The sequence below is a fragment of the Aythya fuligula genome, chromosome 28 (assembly GCF_009819795.1).
Source record: "Aythya fuligula isolate bAytFul2 chromosome 28, bAytFul2.pri, whole genome shotgun sequence".
NCBI classification, from domain to species: Eukaryota; Metazoa; Chordata; class Aves; order Anseriformes; family Anatidae; genus Aythya; species Aythya fuligula.
This window is the reverse complement of record NC_045586.1, coordinates 294323-318285: the sequence shown is the minus strand read 5'-3', so window position 1 is coordinate 318285 and position 23963 is coordinate 294323. Positions and strand designations below refer to the sequence as shown.

The 23963-nt window shown below is 65.5% G+C and overlaps 4 protein-coding genes across 6 annotated transcripts; all 4 read right to left on the bottom strand.

Moving 5' to 3' along the window:
* Nucleotides 1-957: 957 nt before the first annotated feature.
* On the bottom strand, nucleotides 958-3505 carry LOC116499507 (lysosomal acid glucosylceramidase-like). Its single transcript, XM_032204260.1, has 10 exons — nucleotides 3439-3505; nucleotides 3118-3309; nucleotides 2880-3026; nucleotides 2617-2750; nucleotides 2249-2421; nucleotides 1910-2147; nucleotides 1595-1819; nucleotides 1355-1518; nucleotides 1147-1272; nucleotides 958-1066 (listed from the first exon to the last, which is right to left on the bottom strand). The coding sequence occupies exons 1-10, from the start codon at nucleotides 3503-3505 to the stop codon at nucleotides 958-960; spliced, it is 1575 nt and encodes a 524-aa protein (XP_032060151.1).
* A 3252-nt stretch (nucleotides 3506-6757) lies between these two features.
* Nucleotides 6758-10103, bottom strand: LOC116499634 (lysosomal acid glucosylceramidase-like). 2 transcript variants are annotated; one of them, XM_032204420.1, is made up of 10 exons: nucleotides 10037-10103; nucleotides 9694-9885; nucleotides 9471-9617; nucleotides 9203-9336; nucleotides 8702-8874; nucleotides 8355-8589; nucleotides 7423-7647; nucleotides 7191-7354; nucleotides 6932-7057; nucleotides 6758-6863 (listed from the first exon to the last, which is right to left on the bottom strand). In XM_032204420.1, the coding sequence occupies exons 1-10, from the start codon at nucleotides 10101-10103 to the stop codon at nucleotides 6758-6760; spliced, it is 1569 nt and encodes a 522-aa protein (XP_032060311.1). The 2 variants fall into 2 exon arrangements, with proteins under 2 accessions (XP_032060311.1, XP_032060313.1); XM_032204422.1 differs by lacking the exons at nucleotides 9471-9617; nucleotides 10037-10103 and having other exon boundaries at nucleotides 9694-9867.
* Nucleotides 10104-13789: 3686 nt separating this feature from the next.
* GBA (glucosylceramidase beta) lies at nucleotides 13790-17549 on the bottom strand. Its single transcript, XM_032204419.1, has 11 exons — nucleotides 17535-17549; nucleotides 16687-16800; nucleotides 16296-16487; nucleotides 16073-16219; nucleotides 15814-15947; nucleotides 15555-15727; nucleotides 15225-15462; nucleotides 14845-15069; nucleotides 14566-14729; nucleotides 14292-14417; nucleotides 13790-14143 (listed from the first exon to the last, which is right to left on the bottom strand). Exons 2-11 carry the CDS (start codon nucleotides 16751-16753, stop codon nucleotides 14041-14043), a joined length of 1569 nt encoding a protein of 522 aa, XP_032060310.1. The 5' UTR covers nucleotides 16754-16800; nucleotides 17535-17549; the 3' UTR covers nucleotides 13790-14040.
* A 225-nt stretch (nucleotides 17550-17774) lies between these two features.
* On the bottom strand, nucleotides 17775-23933 carry FAM189B (family with sequence similarity 189 member B). 2 transcript variants are annotated; one of them, XM_032204622.1, is made up of 12 exons: nucleotides 22953-23933; nucleotides 22225-22281; nucleotides 21950-22060; nucleotides 21671-21796; nucleotides 21490-21597; nucleotides 21130-21290; nucleotides 20904-21003; nucleotides 20743-20827; nucleotides 20043-20621; nucleotides 19685-19753; nucleotides 19169-19431; nucleotides 17775-18557 (listed from the first exon to the last, which is right to left on the bottom strand). In XM_032204622.1, exons 1-12 carry the CDS (start codon nucleotides 23169-23171, stop codon nucleotides 18387-18389), a joined length of 2049 nt encoding a protein of 682 aa, XP_032060513.1. In that variant the 5' UTR covers nucleotides 23172-23933; the 3' UTR covers nucleotides 17775-18386. The 2 variants fall into 2 exon arrangements, with proteins under 2 accessions (XP_032060513.1, XP_032060514.1); XM_032204623.1 differs by having other exon boundaries at nucleotides 19685-19750.
* Between the last annotated feature and the right edge of the window lie 30 nt (nucleotides 23934-23963).

Below are 23963 nucleotides of genomic sequence, written 5' to 3'. Positions count from 1 at the left end.
TCGCGCACGCGTGCACCCGCTGCCAGGCGGCACACAGCCCTCGCTTGTTCGGCTGCGTGCTGGGGCTGCCACCCTGGCTCCGGGTGCCCCCTGGGGTGGTGGGGGGACGGGGATGGGTTCTGCACCCTGGGAACACAGCCCCACGGCACACGGGGTCCTGGTGCAAAGGTCCTGCACCAGGCATGGGTTTGCAGGCCGGGGGCCCCCAGGTTTGCACCGGGGCCAGGAGAGGAGCCAGGGTGTGAATGGTTTCCCTCACCCGCGTGGCGGCCGTGGAGCCTCCGGTTCGAGGGGCCCTGCCGGGAGGGGAATGACTCAACGCAGCTCCCCCCGGCCCCGCTCCCCCCATAACGTCACTCGGGAAGTATGCGCCCGACGCTCCAGTTTCCCATTAGCAGAGGGGTTTATGGCTGCTCCAGCAGCACAAACCGCAGCGAGCAGCCTCCTGCTCCTGCCAGCAGGAGAAACTGGGGCTGCTGACGTCAGGCCCCGCGCTGAATCCCAGCGGCCGAGCCCAGCTGCCACCGTCCCCAGGCCCCTGCCGGCTTCAGGCTGCAGCTCTGCCACCAGGACGCTGCACGTGGGCAGGGGAGGGGAGCGATGTCCCCAAGTCCCCTCGGGCACAGCCTTGGTGGGGCTGCCTCCCACCAAGGTCACAGCTTGAGGGGGAGCAGTGGGGGTCTGGGGGGCCTGTGGGTACGGCCGCTTCCATACCTGCCTCCTCACCCAGCTCCAGCACCGTGAGGAGGCGGCAAGGGAGGGCAGAGGACGCGCAGGCGAGATTGTAGAAAACCTCTTTATTTTATGAAAACATCTAGAAAACAGCAGGCGTTGTGGCCTGTGGATCGGTCAGATCCCCTGGGGTGGTGCAGGGCCACAGGGGACTGTCCCCGAGCCCCCAGGGGGGTGAAGCAGCCCCCCAGCAGCACTGCTGGCCCCGGGACCCCCGCAGCCATGCTAGGCCGGCTGCTTCCACAGGAACGTCTGGATGGAGTCGCTGGGAGCTGTGGCCTCAATGAAGCCAACCCTGGGGTCTGAGATCCCAAAGGAGACATCCATGGGGGACCTGGGGGGGATGCGAGGAGGGAAGCAGGTTAGAGGAGGTGGCTGGGCTGTGGGGTCAGGGCGCAGGGCCAAGCCACTCACCGGTTCAGGACCACCAGGACCACGGCGCCGTCGGGGCGCAGGAAAGCCGTGTGCTCCAGTTCACACCTGCGGCACTTCTTGGAGACAGCCAGCCCCACGCGCTGCGAGCCCTCAGGGATGAACTTGCTGCAGGGACAAGCAGGGGCTGGACGCAGCACCCAGGAGTGCTGTTGGGTCCCCTTGTTGGCCGCCCCCAGCCCCAACCCACCTGAAGTGCCCCATGTGGTAGAACATGGGCTGCTTGTAGAAGACGTCCTTGCTGCTGTCCACGATGACGGGGCTGTCCACGTAGTTCTTGCTCCAGTTGGGGCCCCCCTGAAGGTCCAGCGCCAGGTTCCAGTCGGTCCAGCCCGTAACGTAGTTGTTGAGGTCCTGCGGGAGTGGTCGCGGTGCTGAGCCGCACGCAGCCGAGGGGAGCAGTGTGTCCCGTGGGCCCACCCAGCCCTACCGTGAGGATGCTGTGGCTGTACTTGCTCCCGCGGTCCCAGCCACCAAGCACCACCCGGGGCTCCCAGAAGTAGGAGCCAGTGGAGGCCTCCGTAGAGAGGAGGAAGTAATTGGGGAAGAGGTGGTGGGTGATGGAGAGGGTGAGGTCGATGGGCGCCAGGAAGTCCAGGTACCAGTGGATGCCGATGCCGCTGATGTAGCTGGCGGCCACAGGGTCTTTGAGAACCTGGGAGGAGAAAAAAGCAAGGCCCTGAGAGCCGCTGTGGGGCAGGGCAGAGCTGCTGTGGGGCAGGGCAGAGCCACCGTGGGGCCTCACCACTTGAGCCCAGTAGGGCAGCATCACACGCTGGTCATCCAGGATGATGAGCTGGACGTTGCGGTGGGAGCTGTTGGCCAGCGCAGGGCCCAGGTCCTGTGCAATGAAATCCCGCTGGTGTTCTGGGGAGAAGCCCAAGCACTGGAAGGGGTAGAAGACGATCTCGCCGGCCGTGGGCTCGTTCCCTGCTGTCACAGCCCAGAAGGTCAGGTTGTGCTTGGCGTATTCATCCAGGAACCTGGGCACAGGAGCAGCAAGGTGAGCGGCCTCATCACAGCAGCGCCAGCCTGGCTCTGGGGTGCAGCCCCCAGTGCCCTTTGGGGTCCCTCGGCTGCTCACCGGATGAAGTATTTGGCCCAGGCCTTGTGGTACTTGTCGCCTGGGTTTCCCTTTAGTGTCCCCCTCCCCGTCATGGCACCGTTCGTCTTCATCCAGACCGGGGACGTCCAGGGGCTGGCGTACAGTGACAGGGGACGCTTGGCTACCGCCTGGGCTGCCTGGAGGATTGGGATCTGGGGACAACACAGAGATGGCAGCGAGTTCTCCTGGGTCCGTGCCAGCTCCAGCACCACAAGTGGCAGGGTGAGCCCTCTCCTTCCCCCTGCCCTGGGAAGCCACCTTCCTCAGGCCACCCGTCCCACCCCAGACCAAGCCCCAGCACTTCAGGCTTGCCCATCCCATGGCTGCCCCCCATCCACGGGACTCACCTTCATCCGCGTATCCTCCTCCGTCAGGTTGAAGTGCTTCAGCTCAAAGTCACCCTCCGCGTCAGCATAGGTGTAGAGACGCACAGAGAAATCGGTGCTGGCCATGGGGACGCGCACGAGGTTGTACTCAATGCCTGGGAAAGGAGCGGGGGGTGATGGGGGTCCCTGGGAGGCATTTGGGGGGGGTGCAACTCCCCAGTCCCTCAGCTGCTCTCCAAAACCAAGGCCAGGCACCCAGTGCTCTTGCCCTGCCCCGTGCTCACCTTCCTCAGAGAAATAGGAGCGGAGCAGATGGCTCTGAGCCTCCTTGGACAGGGACTGGATGTTTATGGCAGCTGAGTCCGTGACGGAGCCTCCAAAGCCCTTCACCTTCTGGTAGCGCTGCGCCGTGTCCAGAGTGAGGTGGAAATCTGCGGGGATGAGCAGCATCACGGCTACAGTGTGGGGATGGGGACTCCATTCCTGGGGATGCGGCACTGCGTCCGCAGCCGGGGCAGGTACCTGGGGTCTCTGCATTGCTCTGGAAGCTCCCCTCGCTGCGCTCCAGCCGCTTGCCGGCCTTGCTGCTCTCATACTTGACGTAGGTGCCCGGGGCCGGCAGGACCACGGGGTCCAGCGTGTCGCAGTACGCGGCGCTGCAGGCACACACCAGCGAGCCGTGCCCGAAGTCCTTGGCGTTGCAGGGCCGGCCGCCTGCAGTGGGAGGAGAGGGGCTGGCAGAGGTCTGCCACAGACCTTCCCCTGCCAGGAAGGAGCTGCTCCGGCCCCCAGCTCACCCCTTCTGCCCTGCACCCCCCTTGGGGACACAGCCTGGCTACTCACCTGCCACGTGTGGTGCTGATTGCAGCAGCAGGAGCCAGCCCAGGACGCTGGCACACCCAGGCCACATGGCGCCTCCGCTGCCGTGGGACTCGGACAGATGCGATCAGCAAGCTCTGGGGCTGGGAGCAGGGCGGTGGATGTCAGCGAGCGGCTCCTCTGCCCCATCCCAGCCCCACACGGGGGCAGAAACCCCAGGCAGTGACAGCTCCTCATCTGAGACAACAGGGTCTGGGAGCCCCAGGACCCACCAGCACCCTGGCCCGGCACTCGCCCTCCCTCTTGCCTCACTGGCAGCGTGCTGCTCCCACAGGGCTGTCACCCATGGGTGTCTCCAGCCACACTGCGGCCCAGAGCATGCGCACCCCAGCCAAAGGTGCAGCCCCCAGCATGTGCTGCCCTCTGCCCGGCATTCTGGCACTGCCAGCCGCCCACGCTGGCAGCACCCGGTGTGTCGGATCACTCCCGTCCTCGCCTTCCTCCCTCCCCTCTCACAGTGCATGCCTGCCTCCTCCCCACGTTGTGTGACCCTCAGCTGTGCTGTGCCCCAGCAGGACTGGGGGCTAGCACATGCTGAGGCCCCACGGGACTGGCTCTGGATGTGTCCCTGGTGCCTCCTGAGCCACGGTCAGGAGCAAACAGCTCTGTGCTTGCACCCCAAAGTGTGGCAGCCAGGGCTTGGCCAGCCAGAGAGGTTTGGGGATGGAGCCCACAGCACGGGGAGGTCCCACGTTTCCCTGCCCTCAGCAGCTGCTCCCACTCTGTCTTGTCCACCCTGCTCTGCTGGGCAAGGAGCATCCCAAAGGAAACACAGGATCAGCCACCCCTGTGCCTCCCTGTGCTGCTGCCACCAGGACAGGGGGAAGCAAGGTTTGGGACAGTGCCACCAAGAGACCCTGCGGGATAGGGACCGGGGCCAGGAGGGTTCTCGTGCACCCATCATCTGCCGGCAGCGACCGGCCGACACGGTGCTCACAGCCTCAGCCTGGTCCCAGGTCCTTGGCCAACCCCATCCCCGCTGTCTGAAAAAAAGCCATTCCAGATCCAGGCTACTCACCTGCTCCCAGAAATCCTTCTCTTGCCGTGTCTCTGCTCGGGAGCAGGGCGGCAAGGCAGCAGGACCTGCTCTCTGGGCTGCAGCCGGGTAGGAGGCAACAGCTTCTGGCTGAGCAGGAAAGGTGAGTCCCAGGAGAGAGGACGGCCCATGGGATTTGGGTGCGTTTGAAGAGGAGCCCGAGGAGGGTTTTGCAACACCGCACCAATGAGAGCTTTCAACACTTCCCTGCAGCATTTGCAAAGTTCTCCCGAAACCTGTCCCAGCATCTGCAGGGCAGCCAGGGAGGGGGACAGGACTGCCCACCTGCACCTCTCTGCAGCAGCTCCCCTTTATGCCTTGGTCATTCTGGCCACATCTCCCCACGCAGACACCTTCCCTCGGCCCTGACGTGGTTCTCTCCGTGTCTTCTGTGCCACAGACGCAGGCAGGAACTGTCTCTAGCAAGTGCTGTGGCCGAGACCCACGTCCCACTCATGGGTCCACCAGCCGGCTTTCCCCATGTGGCAGCCGTGTGGCCAGGGCTGCAGGGCACCCCTGGGACCATCCGAAAGCAGCAGGAGCCATCACACCACCCCTCACCGCCCCTCCTTGCGGGTGCTGCCGGGGGCCCCAGGCTCTGCCCCGTGCTCCCCCACTCGCCCCTGCCATGGGGTCGCATCCCCCGACGCCAGCCCCTGCCCGCAGCAGCGCTGGGTGGAGCAGGCTGCAGCGCTGCATCGACCGCATCGCGGGCTGCGGAACAAGCCCAGACAGCGCACCTTCTAATTTAGGATCCTTCCTAATTGCCAGCACCTGCCCATCAAGAGAAACAGGATGGGGGCAGCACTTGCCCTGTGCCAGCCCCGCTCCCCCCCAGGCTCCCCACTGCAAGGTCCCCAGGGCAAATCCCGCAGCCTGCGCCCCTCGCAGCCATGGCACAGTGCCTGGGACGGCACAGCCCTCGCCTCCTCCATCGGCACACGGGGAGGAAGGCAAGGCACCAGCCTGCGGCAGCCGTGCTTGCAGCTGGCAAGGGAGCACCGAGGCTGGCTGCAGGGGCTGTGCTGAAGTGCTGCAGCGCACGCGTGTGCTTCAGGCACGGCAAACAGCAGCTGTGGGGCTCCAGACATGCCCATGTGTGCCTCCTCTGCATGGCAGAGCTTTAATTTAAATTAGGAAGGGAAGGAATTCCAGCTGCGGTTTGGGTCAGCGCTACCCAGAAGCATCGACAGAAGAGCGGGACGGGCAGAAATGCCCTATGAAAAGGGCTGAGAACCAGCCAGGTGCTGTCTTCTTGTCGAACTCCAACAAGACAGCTGTTAAACCTCTTTTTTTTTTTTTTTTCTTTTTCCTCCAACATCAGCAACTCCGCAGCTTACACACAAGTGGAATTTGCTAAGGAGCTCTCTGGCTTTCTAATTCCTGGACTTCAAAGATACTGGTAACCTTCCCAAAGACTGGAGCAAGCAAAAACTGTAACTGGTATTTAAAAAGAGTAAACAGGATGGTCAGGTAATTGTAGCCTGTCAGCTTGATTTCAGACAGAGCCAGAATAGAGGGGAGTCTGTCATGAGGCTCCATTAGCAGAGGATTACTGGAGATGGCAGGCGGTGTGAATTTATGGAAGAGATGGTATCAAATTAATCTGGCTGCCGCGGCTGCGGGGTTTGGTCGATGGGGACATGGCTCTAGCATACTCGGCCTTTTGTGCAGCATCCCCCCGATGCAGCATGACATTTTCATTTAAAAAAAAAAAAAAAAAAAGCAAGCAAGCTAGGAAAACCAACGGCACATATGAAACGAATCAAAAGCTGGCCCACGGCACAGCCTCTGGCTGCAGTTACAAACGAGGCAGCCACACAGAGGACGCGGGGACGGAGGCTGCCCTAGGACCCCCTCGGCACTCTGCGCCTCACCCACGTCGTGGAAGAAAAGGGAGGAAAACGGAACAATTTCCGAGCACGTAGGGGAAACAATGACGGGGAACGGTGCATACCGGAGGGAGCACGTCAAGGCTTTACTTGGCGTGCGAGACACACGCGAAGGTTTGGAGGGAGCCACGTGTGGAAGCGTGGCCTGGTGCAGGGCATGGTGTCCCGGGGGACGCTGCTGCACCGGGAGGGGGATGCAATGGGACCGTGGCACCCCTGGCACAGGGGTGGGAGGACCCCTGGGCCACCCCACGTCCCTGGGGTGCCACCACCACTGGAGAATGCTGGAAATGGAGAGGGGAGAGCTGCCACCCGCAGCCCCCAGCACCAACCCCCAGCCCTGGGGACAGCCCTGTCACTGCCGCCGCCACAGGTAGGTCTGGATGGAGCTGGCTGGAGCCACGGCCTTGATGAAACCGACAGCGGGGTCCGAGATCCCAAAGGACACATCCCAGGCAGACCTTAGGAGAAAGGCGAGAGGGGCTGAGAAGGTTGGCACCGTGAGCCCCCCTCCCCAGCCCCCACTGACCTATTGAGGACCACCAGGACGATGGTGCCATCAGGGCGCAGCAGTGCCACGTGCTCCAGCTGGCAGAAGAGGCACCGGCGGCTGCTGTGCAGCCCCACGCGCCGTGAACCCTCGGGGATGAACTTGCTGCAGGAAGGGAATGGGGGCTCCAGGGGATGCCAGCAACCCCGTCCCGATCCCAGTGACCGTGGGGGGCAGGCAGCCTCATCCCAGGCATGGGGCACAGCTCCGAGGACCACTGGAGCCAGCCCCGACCCACCTGAAGTGCCCCATGTGGTAGAACATGGGCTGCTTGTAGAAGACGTCCTTGCTGCTGTCCACGATGACGGGGCTGTCCACGTAGTTCTCGACCCAGTTGGGGCCCCCCTGAAGGTCCAGCGCCAGGTTCCAGTCGGTCCAGCCGGCCACGAAGTGGTTCAGGACCTGGGCAGCAAGGAAAGGGGCTCAGGGCGGCCATGCTGGGCTCGCAGCCACGCTGGGAGAGGCCGTACCGTCAGGATGCTGTGGCTGTAGCGGTCCCCTCGCTCCCAGCAGCCCAGCGACACAGAGAACCGATAGGTGAGGAAACCGCTGCAGGCCTCAGTGTAGAGGAGGAAATGGTTGGGGAAGAGCTTGTGGGTGGCCTCCAGGCTGCAGCTGGCTGGGACAATGCTGTCCAGGTACCAGTGAACGCCGACACCAGCAACGTAGTGGGCAGCGGTGGCATCGCCCAGGACCTGGCGGGACAAAGGAGATGCCTCAGGGGACGCCCCCGTCCCCACGGGGCTTGGCACATGGACCCCATTGTGGCCCGCCAAGACTACCAGCCTCCCCTCTCGCAAGCACCAGGGACTCCTTCACCTGCACCCTAACCGGCAAGAAGCACCCTGAGGTGGCTCCAGCACCCTGTTGGGCACATGGAGGGACACCTCCCACCCCTCCTTCCTCATCCTCAGCAGGATGGTCAGGCACCACTCGCCCCCAGGGCCTGCTGCTCTGAAGGAAGGGAGGAACACGCTCACGCTTTGCCTTCCCCCTGCAGCTCCGTCCTTGCTCAAGGCAGAGACAGGAGCAAATTTTCCTTTCCTTGTTCCTAGTCTAGAGGAATTCCCATGACGCCTCTTCAGTAGTGCAAAGGAAGGAGGGCAAGGAGTAAAACAAAGAAGCTGAAACTGCCCGGAGAAGCAGCTGGTGTGCAGGCAGCGCCTGTGGCTGCCCTGCTGCAGGAACGTGGGATGAAGAAGCCTCCTCCTGTCCCTGCCTCAGACAAGAGCGCAGGGGTGGCTGCTACCAATTACCCAGCTTCTGCTCCCTCTGCAGCACGCCTGATTTGCCTTCCCGTCTGTCTAGGACTGGGAGCGGCTGCAGGCTTAATTTTAGGTTAACATTCAATGGTTAGGCGTGAAGCAGAGCAGACAGCTGGAGGGGAAGCTCCGCGCCTCACCGCTTTGGCCCAGGCGGGGAGGTGGATGCGCTGGTCGTCCATGATGATGAGCCGGGTGCTGTGCGAGCTCTGGGCCAGCGCAGGGCCCAGGTCCTGGGCCACAAAGTCCCGCTGCTGCACGGCGGTGAAGGCGATGGTCGGGAACTGGGGGTGCGCTAAGAGCGCCGCGAGGGGCTCGTTCTGCGCCGTCACCGCCCAGAAGGTCAGGTTGTGCTTGGCGTATTCATCCAGGAACCTGGGAGAGGGGAGAGTGGAGGGATGCTGGCCTCACCGCAAGTGTCCCCTGCCCCCAACACGCTCCCCCGTTTGCCCCAGCCCCAGGGCATCCCAGCCCCAAGGAATGGTACTTGATGAAGTAGTTGGCCCAGGTCTTGTGGTACTTGTCCCCCGCCTGCCCCTTCAGCGTGCCCTTCCCGCGAACATCCTCATTGCTCTTCATCCAGGCCGGGGAGGTCCAGGGGCTCGCATACAGGGACAGCGGCCGTTTGGCCATGGCCAAGGCTCGGTGCAGGATGGGGATCTGCAGCACGGGGCAGAGAGAGGCTCAGCTCCAGCTGCAGCTCTTCAAAACCCCAACAGGAGGAAGGGGAGCACTGAAGGGCCCTTGCGAGGAACGGCAGCCAGAGAGCACCACCCATGGCACAGAGCCCTGGCTCTGCTCCTTGCCAGCACCGGGCGGGCACGCCGGGACGCACCCCAGAGGAGGTGCCAGCTCCTGCGGGCTGTCCCCACACACCCCACACCGGGATGGCAGTGCCCGGGCACCAGGGTCCCCATGCAGGAGCTCCTACAGAGGAGCCGATAGAAAGAGAGGGACCCAGGCACTGGCGGCGGGCTCAGTCTCCTACCTTCATCTTCACGTCCTCCTCTGCCAGCTTGAAGTGCTTCAGCTCATAGTCATAGGGGACATCGTCGTAGCTGTAGGGGCGCACAGAGAAGTCGCTGCAGGCCATGGGGACCCGGACGAGGTTGTACTCGATCCCTGCGGAGAAGGAAAGGCACCGAGCAGCACCGCAACAGCAGCTCAGGCGATGCACGTCCCTGCAGCTGGGACACCACAGCTCCCAGCAGGAACCCAGCGAGCTGCCCCACACTGCTGACACCCTCGCTGCTCACCATTCTCGGAGAAGTAGGACTGCAGCAGGTTGTCCTGGGCCGGCTGCGACAGCCCCAGGATGTTGAGGGCAGCAGCATCCGAGAGAGACCCACCGAAGCCCTTCACGTGCTGGTACAGCGCAGAGATGTTGAGCGTCAGCAGCAGCCCTGCGAGGGAAAACCCAGCCTGGCTCAGCTCACGGGAGACCTGCAGGAGCACCCGCTGCCTGCACACAGCAGGTACCTGGGGCACGGAGGCTGCGCTGGAAGCTCCCCTCGCTGCGCTCCAGCCGCTTGCCGGCCTTGCTGCTCTCGTACTTGACGTAGGTGCCCGGGGCTGGCAGCACCACGGGGTCCAGCGTGTCGCAGTACGTGGCATTGCACACGCACACCATGGAGTCACGGCCAAAATACTTGGGGCTGCAGGGCTGGGCGCCTGCGGGCACGGGCAGATGCTGGAGGGGGACGCTCCCTAAGGGGCTGTGGCCCTTCGAGAGCTCTCCCTGTGCCTTGGGGTGCTCCCTAAATCCCTCCAGCCCCACGCTCCCCACCCTGCTCACCCCACCCCACCCCGTCTCTGCACTCACCTGCAGCCCTGGGCACCGCCTGGAGCAGCAGCAGCCAGCCCAGGACCCCGGCATACTGGGCCCACATGGCACTGCCACGTCCCCTTGGTTCAGGCAGACCTGGGGGAGCAGACTCTGCATTTGGGGGGCATGCTGTTAGGAAACCCTGAGCTGGTGCAGGAGGGGATGGACAGGGCTGCACTGGGGAGCAGGGCTGGGTCGGCTGCTTCGCCTTCAGCTGCTGGAACTGCTGCCTTGCCAGCCAAGACCCTTGCCCTCCTGCCAAGACCCTCATTTGGGGCAGGGGAGGTGGCTCCATCCTGCCCCCGGGGAACCCAGAGCCCACCTGCCTCTGTGCCGCTTGCTGTGCCTTGCTGCCTCCGGCCCCGCGCTGCAGCAGACCTCCTCCTCCTCCCAAGGCAGCTCCGAGCTCCCCACCTTGCCTTTAAGGGGAGCCGAGTCGAGACCCTCCCTTGCAGCACACCCTCCTCTCCCACCCCCACAGCTCCTCCTTGCTCTTCCTCTGGTCTCGGACCCGGACCATCAGGTATATGTCTTGCCACAGGCTGGTGGGGCCGGTGCTGAAGGAAATCAGGTCCTGTTTGCCTCCAACTGCTTCACCCCCAGGAGAGGCAGCGCCAGAGACATTGTGCTGATGGATCCAGCTGTGCCACCAGCCCTGCCAGTATGGGGAGACACAGCGTGGTGCAGCTCTGAGAAGTTGTTGCAATGCTCTGAAGAAGAAACTAATTTCTTTCTTTCATCAGACGGGCTCTGGATGAATCCCCAAAACCACAGCAGAGCCCACAAACGCACTCGGGGACATTTTGGGCTGCCCTGCTAATGATTTCCAACAGCACGCTGGGCAATTTACCCCTGCCCCTCACCTCATTTCCCTAAGAGGTGCCACAGCCACACGCCGGGCTGAGGAGGGTCCTGGATGCCCCGGCAAGGATGGCAAAGGGCAAGGATCCACCAGGCACCGTGTGGGAGCTGGGGCTCCTGCCGTGCCTGAGCCTTTTTGCATCGCTCACCCCCCACCCCAGAACTGCTGGAGGAGGGCAGCAGCAGGCTGCCAAGCGCTGTCGTTCCTCTGTTTCTGCACCAACAAGGTAGCACCGAGGAGCCAGACCCGTGGAGGGGAACCCACTGCGGTGCCAGCGGCACCTCCACCCCGACAGCCGCGCTGCCAAGGCGCAGAGCTCAGCTCTTCCATGCCCGCGGGGCCAACTCCGGAACACTCCTGGCCACGGGGCTGCTCCTCGAGCAAAGCTTCACCGTCAAAATTGCCAGGGCTGAAATTGGCACACGGGTACCGCCTGCTCCTGGGCACAGCGTGCGGGACATGCACACGCACCCGTTTCTGTACGGGCACCCTCAGCAGCCCGGAGCAGCGGGGAACAGCTCGCCCCCTGCCCGAAAGCTGGGGCTGGCAGCAGAGCCCAAGGCTCCCAGCTGCTTCTCCACCAGCACTTGGTGAGGGTTAAACTGCTCAGCCACCCTCTGCGCCGTTAGCTCTCCCTCTCCAGGGTGGAGCAGCAATTTATGACTAATTTTCTCCTTTTCAGCCATATCAGATACAGCTGTAGGGCAACCCGATCCGTCTTCCCCTGCCCTCCAGCACTGTCCCGCTGCAGTGCGGTGCACACCACAGCCCCCCCCTGTGTGCCTGGGGCCAAACCCCAGGGCCACCCACTGCAGGAAGAGGGTGGCTGGGGCCAGGCAGCCCCCGGATAAAACCTAGGGAGCGAACAGGCAGCCCCAGAAGGAAGCTGCTGGCCCGTCCCCTCTGCCCCACACGACTCCCACCTCCAGCTGTGACTAACTCATCAGCCAGGTGCTACACCCAGGCTAATTAGCCCCAGTTTTGGGGAGGAATTAATTGATCAGATGCATCCTGAGGCTGCTGGCCTGCTGCCCCTGACCTGGGATGCCCCGTGCTTGCCCCATTCTTTTCCTCCCTGTTTTGGGGTCTGGCACAGCCGTGGCCCCGTGGCCAGGCTGGGCTCTCACCACAGCCCCAGCAGAGCCTGGCAGCCCCAAAGCGTCCCCAAACAAAAACACCGCGGAGGCTGCCGGGACAGACAGGAGCTCGTCCCTATCAACAAGGGCTGATAAGAGCTTCTTGCTCAGCAGGAAAAGTGAGACCCAGGGGAAGGGCAACGCCTCGGCGCTGAGCTGGTGGCACAGGAGCCACTGGGCAACCCCGTTGAATCCTCAGCCAAGCCGTTTCTTGCTGACGTCCCCAGCACACGGGATTTCTCACTCCTTCTCGGGTGAAGGAGCCTGGGGCACGAGGAGTTTGTCCCTCAGCCAGTCCAGCGCCGTCCTGTGGGGACGGGAACCCGTGCAAACACAGAGCTAGGGCTGAGCTGCCCATGTGGGATTTGGGGTCTGTGTGTGCCCCAAATGGGTCAGTGCTTTGTACATGGGTTAACGAGCCAAGCCCAGAGTGCAGTGATGGGATTTTCCCCTCCTCGTTTAACCCAGACTTGTTTGATCCTTTGGGGCCGAGAAGAGGAGCAGGACAAGGGGATGTGCCTGGAGGAGGTGAAGCATCTGGACACTGGCTTTTATTACTGAGGCTGGGAAAACCTCCAAAAGCGTGTAAGTGAGGGACCTGCGAAAAAAGAAGCGGGTGGGAGAGCAGCAGCTGCTTGCTGGAGCCTGGTGCTGGGCTGTGGGGATGCCTGGAGCAGGCTGGGAGCCGCCGCAATCCTGGAGAAATATTTCCCTCTTGTGGACAAACACAAAGGGCCTCTGGGCAGCAGTGGGGTCCAGCAGCCACCCCACTCCCCAAATGGCAGCTGTGCCACCCCAGACACTGGATGGGGGGCTTAAAGGGAAGTCCCTTCACTTCTGTCAGCCCTGACAGCACCGGGAAGCTGCGTCTTGCCTGCCCTGACCCAGCCCCAGCCTCCCTTCCCAGCCCTGCCTGCAATTGTGACCTCCCCTGCCCTAATCCCCCGCACACCCTCATCGCTGCCTCCCTCCTTCCTGGGTGTGCCGGCGCTCTGCACCCACTCCTGGTCCCATGCCTGCTTACTCACCCTGCCTGGCCCCGCAGCTCCGGACGATGCTGAGTCCCACTGGGGACAGCGTGCCCCATCGCAGGGCTGCTGCTGCCTGGCGGGTGCCATCTCGGCTCCTTCCCTGAGGTCTGTGGGCTGAAGCTCACCCGGGTGATTCAAAACCTCAAGTGGCTCATGAGGATGAAAGCCGCCTGTGCTCCAGCAGCATCCAGGGATCCACCTCCCTGCAGAGCCCCACGAAGCTTGCAGACCCGTGACCCCATCCAGAGCAGACTCGTGTCCCAAACCCCCCACACTGCAGCACTCCTGGAGCTGGTTCTGCCTCCAGCCCCGGTGCTGGGGAGCTCCCTGCAGCCTGGGCTAAGACGTGGCCGGGGAACCTGCAGCCCTGCAGGGCTGGGGAGCCCAAGTGCAGAGCAGAGATGACAGGGAGCAAGCCCCAGCTCCACAAGAATGAGGCCAGGCAACATGTGCAGGGGGCTCCCACCCTGCAGGGTGGAAAGCTGAAGCCTCCTCCTGCTCCAGGAGCATGCATGTGCAGGGTAAACCTGGAGCCATATCCTAAATCTGCCCACAGCAAGGCAGCTGGGAAGCATCCAGGCTTGCTCATCCCCCTGCCAAGGATCCCCCGGTACCTGGATCCCCTCCCAGGGCTGCACCCAACCACTGCACCCAGGGAGCAGGGCAGGGACCCGGGCAGGGACCCAGAGGTTTCTCTTCCAGCCACAGACATGGAGCCAGCATCAGCATTTAATGTTGGAGCAGCAGCACCAGCGCTCACAGCCTGTAGGATCCCCGCCCTGGGGGTGCCAGTGCCCCCGGCCCGTGCACGGCGCTCTGGGTCCCATCTCACCCAAGCGCTCGGCTCCACCACGGGGCACAGCACCACGCCGCCTCGGCCACATCTCCCTGGACGGAGCACGCGGGCAGCGTGGGGCCGCACCCCCACTGCCTCAGTCCAGCCCCTGGCCAGCCACGGGCATCTCAGCCTCGTCACTGCCGCCGCCACAGGTAGGTCTGGATGGAGCTGGCCGGAGCCACGGCCTCGATGAGGCCGACCGTGTCGGCCAGCCCGAAGGTCACATTTTGCAGGGACCTGGAGGGTGAGGAGGGGCAGCAGGGTCAGGAGGATCCTGCAGCAGGTCCTGAGCACCAGCAGTGCATGAGGCCCAGCAGGATGGGTGCGCACGTAACAGCCTGGCCGGATGGGGACCCGTGCTTGCAGGCCGGGCTGCATCACTCACCTGTTGAGGACCACCACCACCACGGCACCGTCGGGGCGCACGAAGGCCGAGTACTCCAGGTCGGTCTTCTTGGACTCTTTGGAGGCGACGAGCCCCACACGCTGGGAGCCCTCTGGGATGAACTTACTGCACAAGTAAGGCCAAGAAGCAAGCCCAGGAATGAGGTCAGACCCCAGCGGAGCTCTCTCAAGACGTCCTGCACGGCTCTGCTCCCACCAAGCCGCTGCTGTGACCACAGAGCTGGAGGCCAGGCAGCTGGGGAGCCCTGACCCACCTGAAGTGCCCCATGTGGTAGAACATGGGCTGCTTGTAGAAGACGCCTTCGCTGCTGTCCACGATGATGGGGCTGTCCACGTAGTTCTTGACCCAGTTAGGACCCCCCTCCAGGTCCAGCGCCAGGTTCCAGTCGGTCCAGCCGGCCACAAAGTGGTTCAGGTTCTGCAACAGGAGACAGCACAGATGTCTGCCCAAGCAGCAGGGCGATGAGGGAAGAGGTGGGGGGTACCAGCACCACTCCTCAGGACCCACCATGCGGGGCAGGGCAGGCTCTCACCGTCAGGATGCTGTGGCTGTACTGGTTCCCCCGCTCCCAGCAGCCCAGGATAACATCCCGCTCCCAGAAGTGGGCCCCGATGCACGCCTCCGTGGCCAGGATGAAGTAATCCGGGAAGAGCTCGTGAGTGGGCACCACGGTGTCCTGTATGGGACCGATGAAGTCCAGGTACCAGTGGATGCCGATGCCGTGGACATAGCGAGCTGCCTGTTCGTCCTCCAGCACCTGTAAGGGACAAGAGTCGGCCAGCGCCAGGTGCTGGGGGGCAGCACACCAGCACCCGCACCCCGGTGCCGCAGGACGGAGCAGCTGAGCCCTCCGTAGGGACGCACGTCCCAGCAGGAAGGGGCTCAGGACCCCCTGTCCTTCGCTGCGCTCACCACTTTGGCCCAGTGCGGGAGGTGGAGGCGGTTGTCATCCAGGATGATGAGCTGGATGTCGCGGTGGGAGCTGTTGGCCAGCGCGGGGCCCAGGTCCCGCGCGATGAAGTCCCGCTGCTGCTCGGCCGTGAAGCCCAGGCACTGGAAGGGGTAGTTGTTGATCAGCCCGGCCGAGGGCTCGTTCTCGGCCGTCACCGCCCAGAAGGTCAGGTTGTGTTTGGCGTATTCATCCAGAAAGCTGAGCGCAAGGGAAGAGGTGTGATCCAGGGATCTCCCCAGCTCTGCCGCCGAGGATCCCCTTGGCGTCTCCCCCCGTCTGCGCCTCTGTACCGCACGAAGTAGTTGGCCCAGGTCTTGTGGTACTTGTCCCCCGCCTGCCCCTTCAGCGTGCCCTTCCCGATGAAGGACTCGCTGGTCTTCATCCAGGCTGGAGAGGTCCAGGGGCTCGCATACAGGGACAGCGGCCGTTTGGCCATGGCCGAGGCTCGGTGCAGGATGGGGATCTGCAGCACGGGGCAGAGAGAGCGGCTCAGCTATAAGCCCCTGTGCCCCTTCCTGCATGATCCCCTTGCTCCCGCCCGCTGCTCACCTTCAGCTTCGTGTCCTCATCCCGCAGGCTGAAGTGGGTGAGCTCGTAGTCATAGGGGACATCATCGTAGGTGTAGGCGTGCAGGGAGAAGTCGCAGCTGGCCATTGGGATGCGGACGAGGTTGTACTCAAGCCCTGCCAGGCACAGAGGGGTTGGGATAGGCAGCGTGACAGGAGGGCTCCAAGCCCCACCAGCTCCCAGGCAGCAGCTCCAAAGGGTCCCCATCACCAGCCCTCCTGCCTTCCCCACGACTCCTCACCTTCCTCAGAGAAATAGGAGCGCAGCAGGTGGTCCTGGGCTTTCTCGGGCAGGGAAAGGATGTTTATGGCAGCCGAGTCAGTGACAGAGCCACCAAATCCCTTTATCTTCTGGTATCGCTGCGTCGTGTCCACAGTCAGGACGAGATCTGCAGGGGAAGAAACGCAGCGTGACAGAGGGTTGAGGGAAGGGCTAGGCCCATTTCCATCAGCCACAGCAGGTACCTGGGGCACGGAGGCTGCGTTGGAAGCTCCCCTCGCTGCGCTCCAGCCGCTTGCCGGCCTTGCTGCTCTCGTACTTGACGTAGGTGCCTGGGGACGGCAGCACCACGGGGTCCAGCGTGTCGCAGTACGTGGCATTGCACACGCACACCATGGAGTCACGGCCAAAGTACTTGGGGCTGCAGGGCCGGGCACCTGCGGGCACGGGCAGATGCTGGAGGGGGACGCTCCCTAAGGGGCTGTGGCCCTTCGAGAGCTCTCCCCGTGCCATGGGGTGCTCCCTGAAACCCTCCAGCCCCACACTCCTCACCCTACCCGCACCCCAGAGCCCCCCATACAGCATCCATATAGAGTCCATATAGCCCCTGCCACCCCACCCCGTCCCTGCACTCACCTGCAGCCCTGGGCACCGCCTGGAGCAGCAGCAGCCAGCCCAGGACCCCGGCACACTGGGCCCACATGGCACCGCCACGTCCCCTTGGCTCGGGCAGACCCGGGGGAGCAGACCCTGTGAGTCGGGGGGCACGCCGTTAGGAAAGCCTCGAGCAGCCCCAGAAGAGCCGTTCGCAGCTGTGCTGGCACCGCGTCCGCGCTCGCTGCCAGGCCGCCTCCGCAGCGCCGGTGCCAGCCTCGCCTTTAAGGGGACCCGAGCTTCCCGTCCCTCCCACGCCTCGGCTCTTCTTCCAGGAGCAGGATGGGGACAGGGCGTGATGGGGACAGGCCAAGGCCCATCCCGCACGCGTGCCTGGCACGGCAGCGCCTTGCTCAACCGGGGTCACGGAATCACGGCACCGCGCATCGGGGTGGCGGGGAGCTCAGAGCCCACCTCGTTCCCACCCCCACCACGGGCACCACCATGGGCACCAGCCCAGGCTGCCCCCAGCCCCCCCCAGCCCCATTCATGCCCCCGACCCCCCTCCAGCCCCCAGCCCCCTCCTGCCCCCGGTCCCCTCCAGCCTGGCCCCGGCCCCCCCCCCCAGGTCTGGGTCCCCCCATCTCTCCGGGCAGCCTGCGCCGTTCCCCGCCGCCCCCCCGGTGAAGGATTTCCCCCCGTTCCCCTCCCCTGAGCCCCCTCCCCCGGCAGCCCCGAGCCCCCTGCCCCGCTCCTCTCCCCGCTGCCCCCGTCGGGCCCGTAGCCCGGTTCCCGTTCCCGTTCCCGTTCCCGTTCCGGGACGCCCGAGGGGAGCCGCGCCCCCCCCCCCCCCACCGGCGGGTCCCGGGAGGAGGCTGCCGGGCGCTCACCCACCGCCGGCCCGGACCCCGGCTCCCGGCCCCCGGCTCCCGTCCCCGGGCACCAGCCCCGTCCCCGCGCTCCCGGCACCGAACGGAGCCGCCACCGGGCGCCGCCCCGCCCCGCCGCTCACGTGACCGCCAGTGTCAGCTGACACACCGGCACCGGGTCCGCCCCCCCCCTCCCCGGTCCCCACGGTCCCCACGGTCCCCACGGAGCCCCCAGGCGCCCATCCAGGCCCCCCGGCCCCGTCGGGCAGGCGAACACCTTTATTTGGTTCTCTAGCGAGTGGCGGAGCAGCTGCAAGCGCCGCAGCCCGGTGGCAACGGGACGGGCCCCCACCCCCCCCACACCGACACCCCTAAATCTGTGCAGGGACCCCCGGGGCGGTACCGGGGGGCGGGGGGCGCGGGGACACGCAGGCACGGCCGGTGCGGGACGGGGCAGGGGGAGCCAGGCACAACCGGCGGGGCTGGGACGTGGGTGCAGGGCCAGGGCGCTACCGGGACGGGGCCAGGGCACTGCCGGTATGGGGCCAGGGCGCTACCGGGACGGGGCTGGGGCACGGCCAGCGCAGGGGACCAGGGACAGCAGTGGGGACAAGGCACGGGCACTGCGGGCACAGGCACGGGGTCGGGGCAGGGGACGGGGGCACAGCCCGCTTGGCCCCACAGCGGCCACCCCAGGGGACCAGCCCCTCGCCCCCGACCCCGGGAAGGGGCAATGAGGAAGCCCCAGGACAGCGACACCGGGGCCCGGCCCCACAGGTGGGGAGCAGCGTCCAGGAGCGGGGCCCTCCCGGCACCCCCCAGCTCCAGGGTCTCTGCGGAGGCCGAGGCCGTGCCACGGGGCCAGCGCTGCCCTCAGAGGACGCTCTCCTTGCAGGTCCCGCTGAGGCTCCGCGGGCGGCCACGCTCCAGCCGGCGGGCGGACAGGAGCCGGCGCAGGGACGAGGTGGAGCTCAGGTCCCCGCAGCTCCGCAGGTGGATGCCTTCCTGGCGCTGCTCCGCTCCCGGCCAGGCGCTCCAGGGGACCTGCAACCCCATGGAGACAGGCTGTGGCACTGCTTGCCCACCCTAAGGGACGACTCCCGCAGCAGGAGGGGATGCCTGTGCTTTGGGGGAAGCCTGTGTGCTCCAGCAAGGAGGCTGGAGGCAGGCGGATGTGCTGGGCAGGATGGCAGGAGTGGCAGGGGATGGCAGAGGCGTGCATGACACGCACACGCTGTCATTAAGGACAGACTTGTTCCCATCGCGGCTCCCTGGGCTGCGCAAGGCCTCCAGAGTCCCGCAAGGGACGGCTAATCCCAGAAAGCAGGAAAAGGATCATTACGCTCCCCAGCTGGGAAATCGAGGCTGGGATTTCACAGTGGCTTCCTCGAGGCTGCAGTGACTCAGGAGCAAAGCCAAAGCCATTGCAACACATGGGGCTTTCACACTCACGGCTACAGCTGGCCAGGGCCAAGGGGAAGGGACACATCCTGGCTCAGGACAGGCAGCACCCAGCCGCAGGGGGACAGAGGACCCAGGACCCCAGGGAGGCCAGTGCCAAGGTGCTGGTGGGTGGGAGAGGGCATGTGTGGGGCTCCCTGAGGAAGGGGAACTGGGGAAGGGTGGGCAGGGACGCCCCGGTTGTCAGAGCCTACCTGCTTGTGCCCCTGGGGGCTGTGCCCAGGCACCTCCACTGCAGCTGCGGGGTTGCGCTTGGGTCTCTGCAGGAACCTGGCCACCAACCCGCGGGTGCCCCGGCAGACCTTCAGGTCCCCCAGGGAGCGGGTTGTTGTCTTCGACAGCTGCTGCGTCACCTTCTTGGACACCGGCAGCTTGTTCTTCCCCACGGAGCCAGCGCGGAGCAGTGGGGGCGAGTCACAGTGCGAACGGTGGAGCAGGCAGGCCTCCGAGCACAGCCCTGCAGAGACGGAGCTATGAGGTGCCAGGCAATGTGGCCCTGTCCCTGCAGTCCCCGTCCCCACTGTCCCTTGTCCCCACAGCTCTGGGGACCCTCTCATATCCTGTTGCCTACCAGTGGGCACAGAAGCACATGCAGATCTCCAGCATCCCATCGCCAAAAAGGGTGATGCTAACCCCTCAAGGGACTGCCGAAACCCTCCCCCTAACCCTCCCCACTGTTTCCCAGTGCCCGCAGAGGACTGTGCCCTGACCTGTATCTGCAGAGGAATTGGACACGTTATCCTCCAGTGCTTTGGTATAAAGTACTTCCCTGAAATCTGCTGGAAGCACAAAGAACACATTCAAAGTTTGGCATTGTCCTGTGCTGCCGTGCAGCCCCACAGTACCAGCCGGCACCCCCACCAGGCCCAACACCAGCATCCCCATCCTCCCGGCCAAGCAGTCCATGTGCCTGCCTCTCCCCCTTCCCCTGGAGCAGCCACCAACCCCAGCCCAGCTTTAACCCTGCCCGGCCTCAAAGAAATGCAGCAAAGCCCACGGAGCATCCCAGCTGCACCAGTCAGAAACCGCTGCACACACGTCCCCGTCTCAGCAGCCGTTCCCACCTACCGGTGTCACCAACCATCAGGACACCGGGGTCGCTGTGCGATCTCACGAGGGGCCGCTGGCTCAGCCCTGGGGCTGGAGATGAGGGGCAGGAGGTCTCGCTGTTGCGCCGCGGGTGGAAGAGGCGCCCGCTGCCGGGTCCTGCGGAGCGGCTGCCCCTCTGCCCCTGTAGTGAGCTCTTGTCCTTGAGCCGCACCTCGGGGAAGCAGGGCCCGATGCAGCGGGCCAGCCCCTCCAGGCGGTTGCAGCTGTGGGTCACGGCTCCCCCCACCAAGATGCCGTTGTGGCCGGGCTCTGCCGTGGAGCAGGAGTAGGAGCGCTCGCCACGTGCCCGGGGCTGCGGCGTCTCCTCGAAGGGCCCCTGCAAGCCCAGCGTGGGGCTGCGCGCGTGGTGGCTGCACTGCACGCAGTCCACGCTCAGGCAGTAGTCAGCACGGCTGCGCTGGATGGAGCGGAAGAGGACGTAGTCCACGGAGCGCATGGAGCCCTGGAGCTCCAGCAGGCACGAGTCCTCCGAGGGGCTGCTGTCCCCGGGGATGTCCACGATCTCGGACATGATCAGGGACCCGCTGTCCATGGACACTGCAAGGAGAAGAGCGGGCGTCAGCATCGAGCTTGCTGCAGAGGGCAGGTCCTGCAGCGCTGGGCCTGGCCCGCTCCCCCCTGCCCCGCAGCGGGGGTGCGCAGACAAGGCCACGCTCACCTTCCCCGCTGAGCACGATGGAGGGGACGCGGTCGCAGGTGCAGGCGTGCGAGCCATCAGTCAGCTGTGAGTCGAACAGCGTGGCCTGCAGGGCAGCGCCGTCAGGGCACGGGCAGGGCAGGAGCGGAGCCACGCTCTGCCCACGGCCCTGCGGCTCCCACCTGGCTGTCCCCGCGCAGCCCCATCACGGTCTCATAGGAGGGGGGAAAGTCGGTCGGGTAGAGAGGCACAGGGCTGTCCATGGAGCCATTGTAGGTGATGCTGAAGAGGCAAGAGCAGAAAAGCCACCTCAGGTGGGACAAGCTCTGTTTGGTGACAAACGCCCCCCCTGCTGCTGCACTGAAGCGCGCAGGCCCGACTACAGCGTCCTTGCTCCCTGCTGGGTACCTCTGCGCGTCGGTCTCGGAGCTGCACGTGTACTCGGGTGGGTAGTATGGGGGGGGTGGCACCGGAGGCACGAACTCCTCGAAGTCCAGCATGCTCTGCAGAAAGGTGTCGGGGGGTGACGTGCATTCCAGCGTCACAGAGTTGGAGCGCTGGGGGACCAGCTGCAGGGAGAGGGAACAAGGAAGAGCTGGCGTAAGGGGCAGACACTCCCTGTCCAGAGATCCGGCAGGAGTACACGTCCTGCTCCTCTTGGTCCCCACAGGGCCCCTCAGCCAGGTCCTGCCCCGGCCCCCTGGTGGCCCAGCCAGCCTGGGGATGCTGCCCAGTCCCATGTCCTTGCGGGTCAGGGCCAGGCCTCACCACGTGGACAATATCCAGGGAGAAGATCTGGATGCAGCACACGACAGCAGAGAGCGTGCAGATGATGGTGGAGAAGACGGTCAAGCCACAAACACTGAAGAGGAGATCCTGGGGAGGAGCAGGACGAGCTATGGGCACCCACAGAGCCTGGAGGGGCGCTCTCCAAGGAGCCCTCACCCACCTTGAGTGCCACGCGGATGCTCCGGCAGTCAGGGTTGGGGAACATGGTCAGCATCTCGCTCTGCTGGCTGCAGGAAGCAGGCGCATGCTCCAGGTAGGTCTGGCAGCAGATGCACGAGTCCTTCTCCTGGGGACGAGGAACGCCATGAGGGACCTCCAGACCCCGTGCTCTCTCCCAAGAGCCACCAGAGAGCCCAGCCACCAGCTCCCCACGTCCTCGGAGCCCTGCAGCTAGGGACGATTCGCTGTGCCACGGCCTCTCCGCCTTGTCCAGCCTCACCCTCTCGCAGGCCTCCAGGGACTTCACCAGCTGCGCGTTCTGGCAGGACAGGATGGACCCGGCCAGGCTCAGCATGACGCCCAGCACTGACAGCAGCGTGAAGAAGGTGATCTGCAGCGGGGAGGAGAGGGGCTGAGAGCTGGGCAGGGCTGGCAGGGCAGGGAGCCGAAACGTGGGCACGGCCACGAGTGTGAGGGTGGTGGCGGGGGGCACACGCGGCCCCCTCCAGCCTGCCCAAAGACATCTGCAGAGGGGAGGGTCCCCACGACACCTACCACCAGGGTGAAGGGCCGCTTCCAGGAGACGATGCCGATGAGCCCGGACAGCGCCAGCTGCAGACACACGCCCAGCAGTGAGGATGGGGAGGGGTCCCTGCTGGGCAGCGTGGCCCAGAGCAGCCCCCCCCTTCCTGGGAAGAGCCCCCCAAGCCTTGCTGGCCCAGAGCTGGCCCGGGAGCAGCAGGGCCATACGGACTGCTCCTGTGCTGCAAGCCTGGAGAAATTGCTGATTCAGGGCAGCAGAGAGCCCGGGGACTGCAGGCAGCTCTGTGCCGGGCAGCAAGGCCAGGCCCGGCCCGGTGCCGCAGGGTCACACTGGGGTCCTGCCCTCACCCAGTGTCCATGGCAGGCAGAGTGTCCCGTGGCACAGCTTGGGAGCAAGGCCAGGCTGCCCTGTACCCCTCCACGCTGCCACTGCCGCACCCCACACACCCTTCCCCTGCCCCTTCGGGACAGGCCAGTGAACACATCACCTCGATACATGCCCCCCACCACCAAGACACGGCTCTGGGGTCCCCATCCCTGACAGTCACCCCAGGGGAACCCCCGGGATTCTCCCGCGGTGCCTTGCAGCAGCCCCCCGACACAAGGTGGAGGAACAGCAGGGCCACACTCCCCACGGGGACCGGCAGCCAATTCAGCACGGCGCCTTGGGAGCAGCGGGGACCCAGAGCAGCAGACCCACACCAGGCCCCTCAGCATGCGAGCCCCTGCCCCGCACTCACCGAGAAGCCGGCCCAGGAGGGGCAGGAGTGACGGATCTTGGCGGAGGGTGTGATGGTGGCTGCCACCAGGCTGAAGGTGACGATGAGGACGCCCAGGATGACCTGGATGAAGCCCAGCACCAGCAGGATCTGCAGCCAGGTCCTCTGGACGCGGAGGTGGGTGAGGCTGCGAGACGTACGGCCGGTCAGCGAGTGGCTGGAGTCGCTGGGGGAGGGCATGGCGGCCCCGGGCAGTGAGCGGGAGCCACCGGCCCCAGAGCCCCCTGGAGCCCCGGGGCCGCCGGTGGGACCACACCAGGACGGGGACGAGCGGCCCAGGGGAAGCAGGAGCGGGCACTCGCCACGAACAGGCCGGGCTCCACCTTTTGTCTCCCGGAGGATGCCGAGGGTGGTTCTTCCCCGCGCTGGGTGCTCGGGGCAGCGCCCACGGCCACGCAGGACCTGGGGCTCCCAGGAGGTCCTCGGGATGTCCCGGGAGGACAACCAGCCTCAGCGGTCCCTGCGCATCCCACTGCTGCCCTGGCTCCGGCCAGCGAGCCCGCCTGGAGCCGCGGGCCTGGGGCTTCTCCCCTCTCGCCGTCCCTCGAGCCCTGGGTTCAGGCCACCAGGCGCTGGGGCTGCTCCGCAAAGACCAAGAGACGGTGCCGGGAGCGCGGCCCCCGGGCCGTGCAGGGGGTCCCCGAGGCAGCGGCAGAAGGCAGGGGCGAGCTCGTGGTTGCGCTCCCCCCCCGAGCCCCCGAGCATCCTCCGGAGGCAGCGGGCGCAGGGTCCGGGCGCACGGAGCCCCGCGCGAAACCGGCCCGGTCCGGGGCCCTCCCCAAAAAAAATAGCCCCGCTTCCTCCGCTGCCGTTACCGGCGGCCGCGCCGTCCCGGGCCCCCCAGCCCCGGCTGCGGGCGGAGGGACCGCCCGGCCGGCGGGATGCCGCGGGGAGCGCGCCCGAGCATCGCCCCCGCCGCGGCCTCCGGGGGCCGCTTCCCGGAGGGCGGCGGGGCGCGGAGCGGGGTCGGGG

Bases quoted from the DNA above. Each gene is read 5' to 3' on its own strand.
- FAM189B (XM_032204622.1), bottom strand. From the start codon at position 23,171: ATGCCCTCCCCCAGCGACTCCAGCCACTCGCTGACCGGCCGTACGTCT. The intron at 21,598-21,670 runs GTGGGTGAGGGC...GCTCCTCCCCAG, and splicing joins GCATCCGCGTGGCACTCAAG to GATCTCCTCTTCAGTGTTTG. The intron at 20,622-20,742 runs GTGAGCGTGGCC...TTCTCCTTGCAG, and splicing joins CATCGTGCTCAGCGGGGAAG to TGTCCATGGACAGCGGGTCC.
- GBA (XM_032204419.1), bottom strand. From the start codon at position 16,753: ATGTGGGCCCAGTGTGCCGGGGTCCTGGGCTGGCTGCTGCTGCTCCAG. The intron at 16,488-16,686 runs GTGAGTGCAGGG...CCGTGCCCGCAG, and splicing joins GGCGGTGCCCAGGGCTGCAG to GTGCCCGGCCCTGCAGCCCC. The intron at 15,070-15,224 runs GTGAGCGCAGCG...TGTCCCTTACAG, and splicing joins TCCCGCACTGGGCCAAAGTG to GTGCTGGAGGACGAACAGGC.
- LOC116499507 (XM_032204260.1), bottom strand. From the start codon at position 3,505: ATGTGGCCTGGGTGTGCCAGCGTCCTGGGCTGGCTCCTGCTGCTGCAA. The intron at 2,422-2,616 runs GTGAGTCCCGTG...TGTTGTCCCCAG, and splicing joins AGGAGGATACGCGGATGAAG to ATCCCAATCCTCCAGGCAGC. The intron at 1,067-1,146 runs GTGAGTGGCTTG...CATCCCCCCCAG, and splicing joins GTCCTGGTGGTCCTGAACCG to GTCCCCCATGGATGTCTCCT.
- LOC116499634 (XM_032204420.1), bottom strand. From the start codon at position 10,103: ATGTGGGCCCAGTATGCCGGGGTCCTGGGCTGGCTGCTGCTGCTCCAG. The intron at 9,618-9,693 runs GTACCTGCTGTG...TTTCCCTCGCAG, and splicing joins GCGCAGCCTCCGTGCCCCAG to GGCTGCTGCTGACGCTCAAC. The intron at 7,355-7,422 runs GTACGGCCTCTC...CTTGCTGCCCAG, and splicing joins ACAGCCACAGCATCCTGACG to GTCCTGAACCACTTCGTGGC.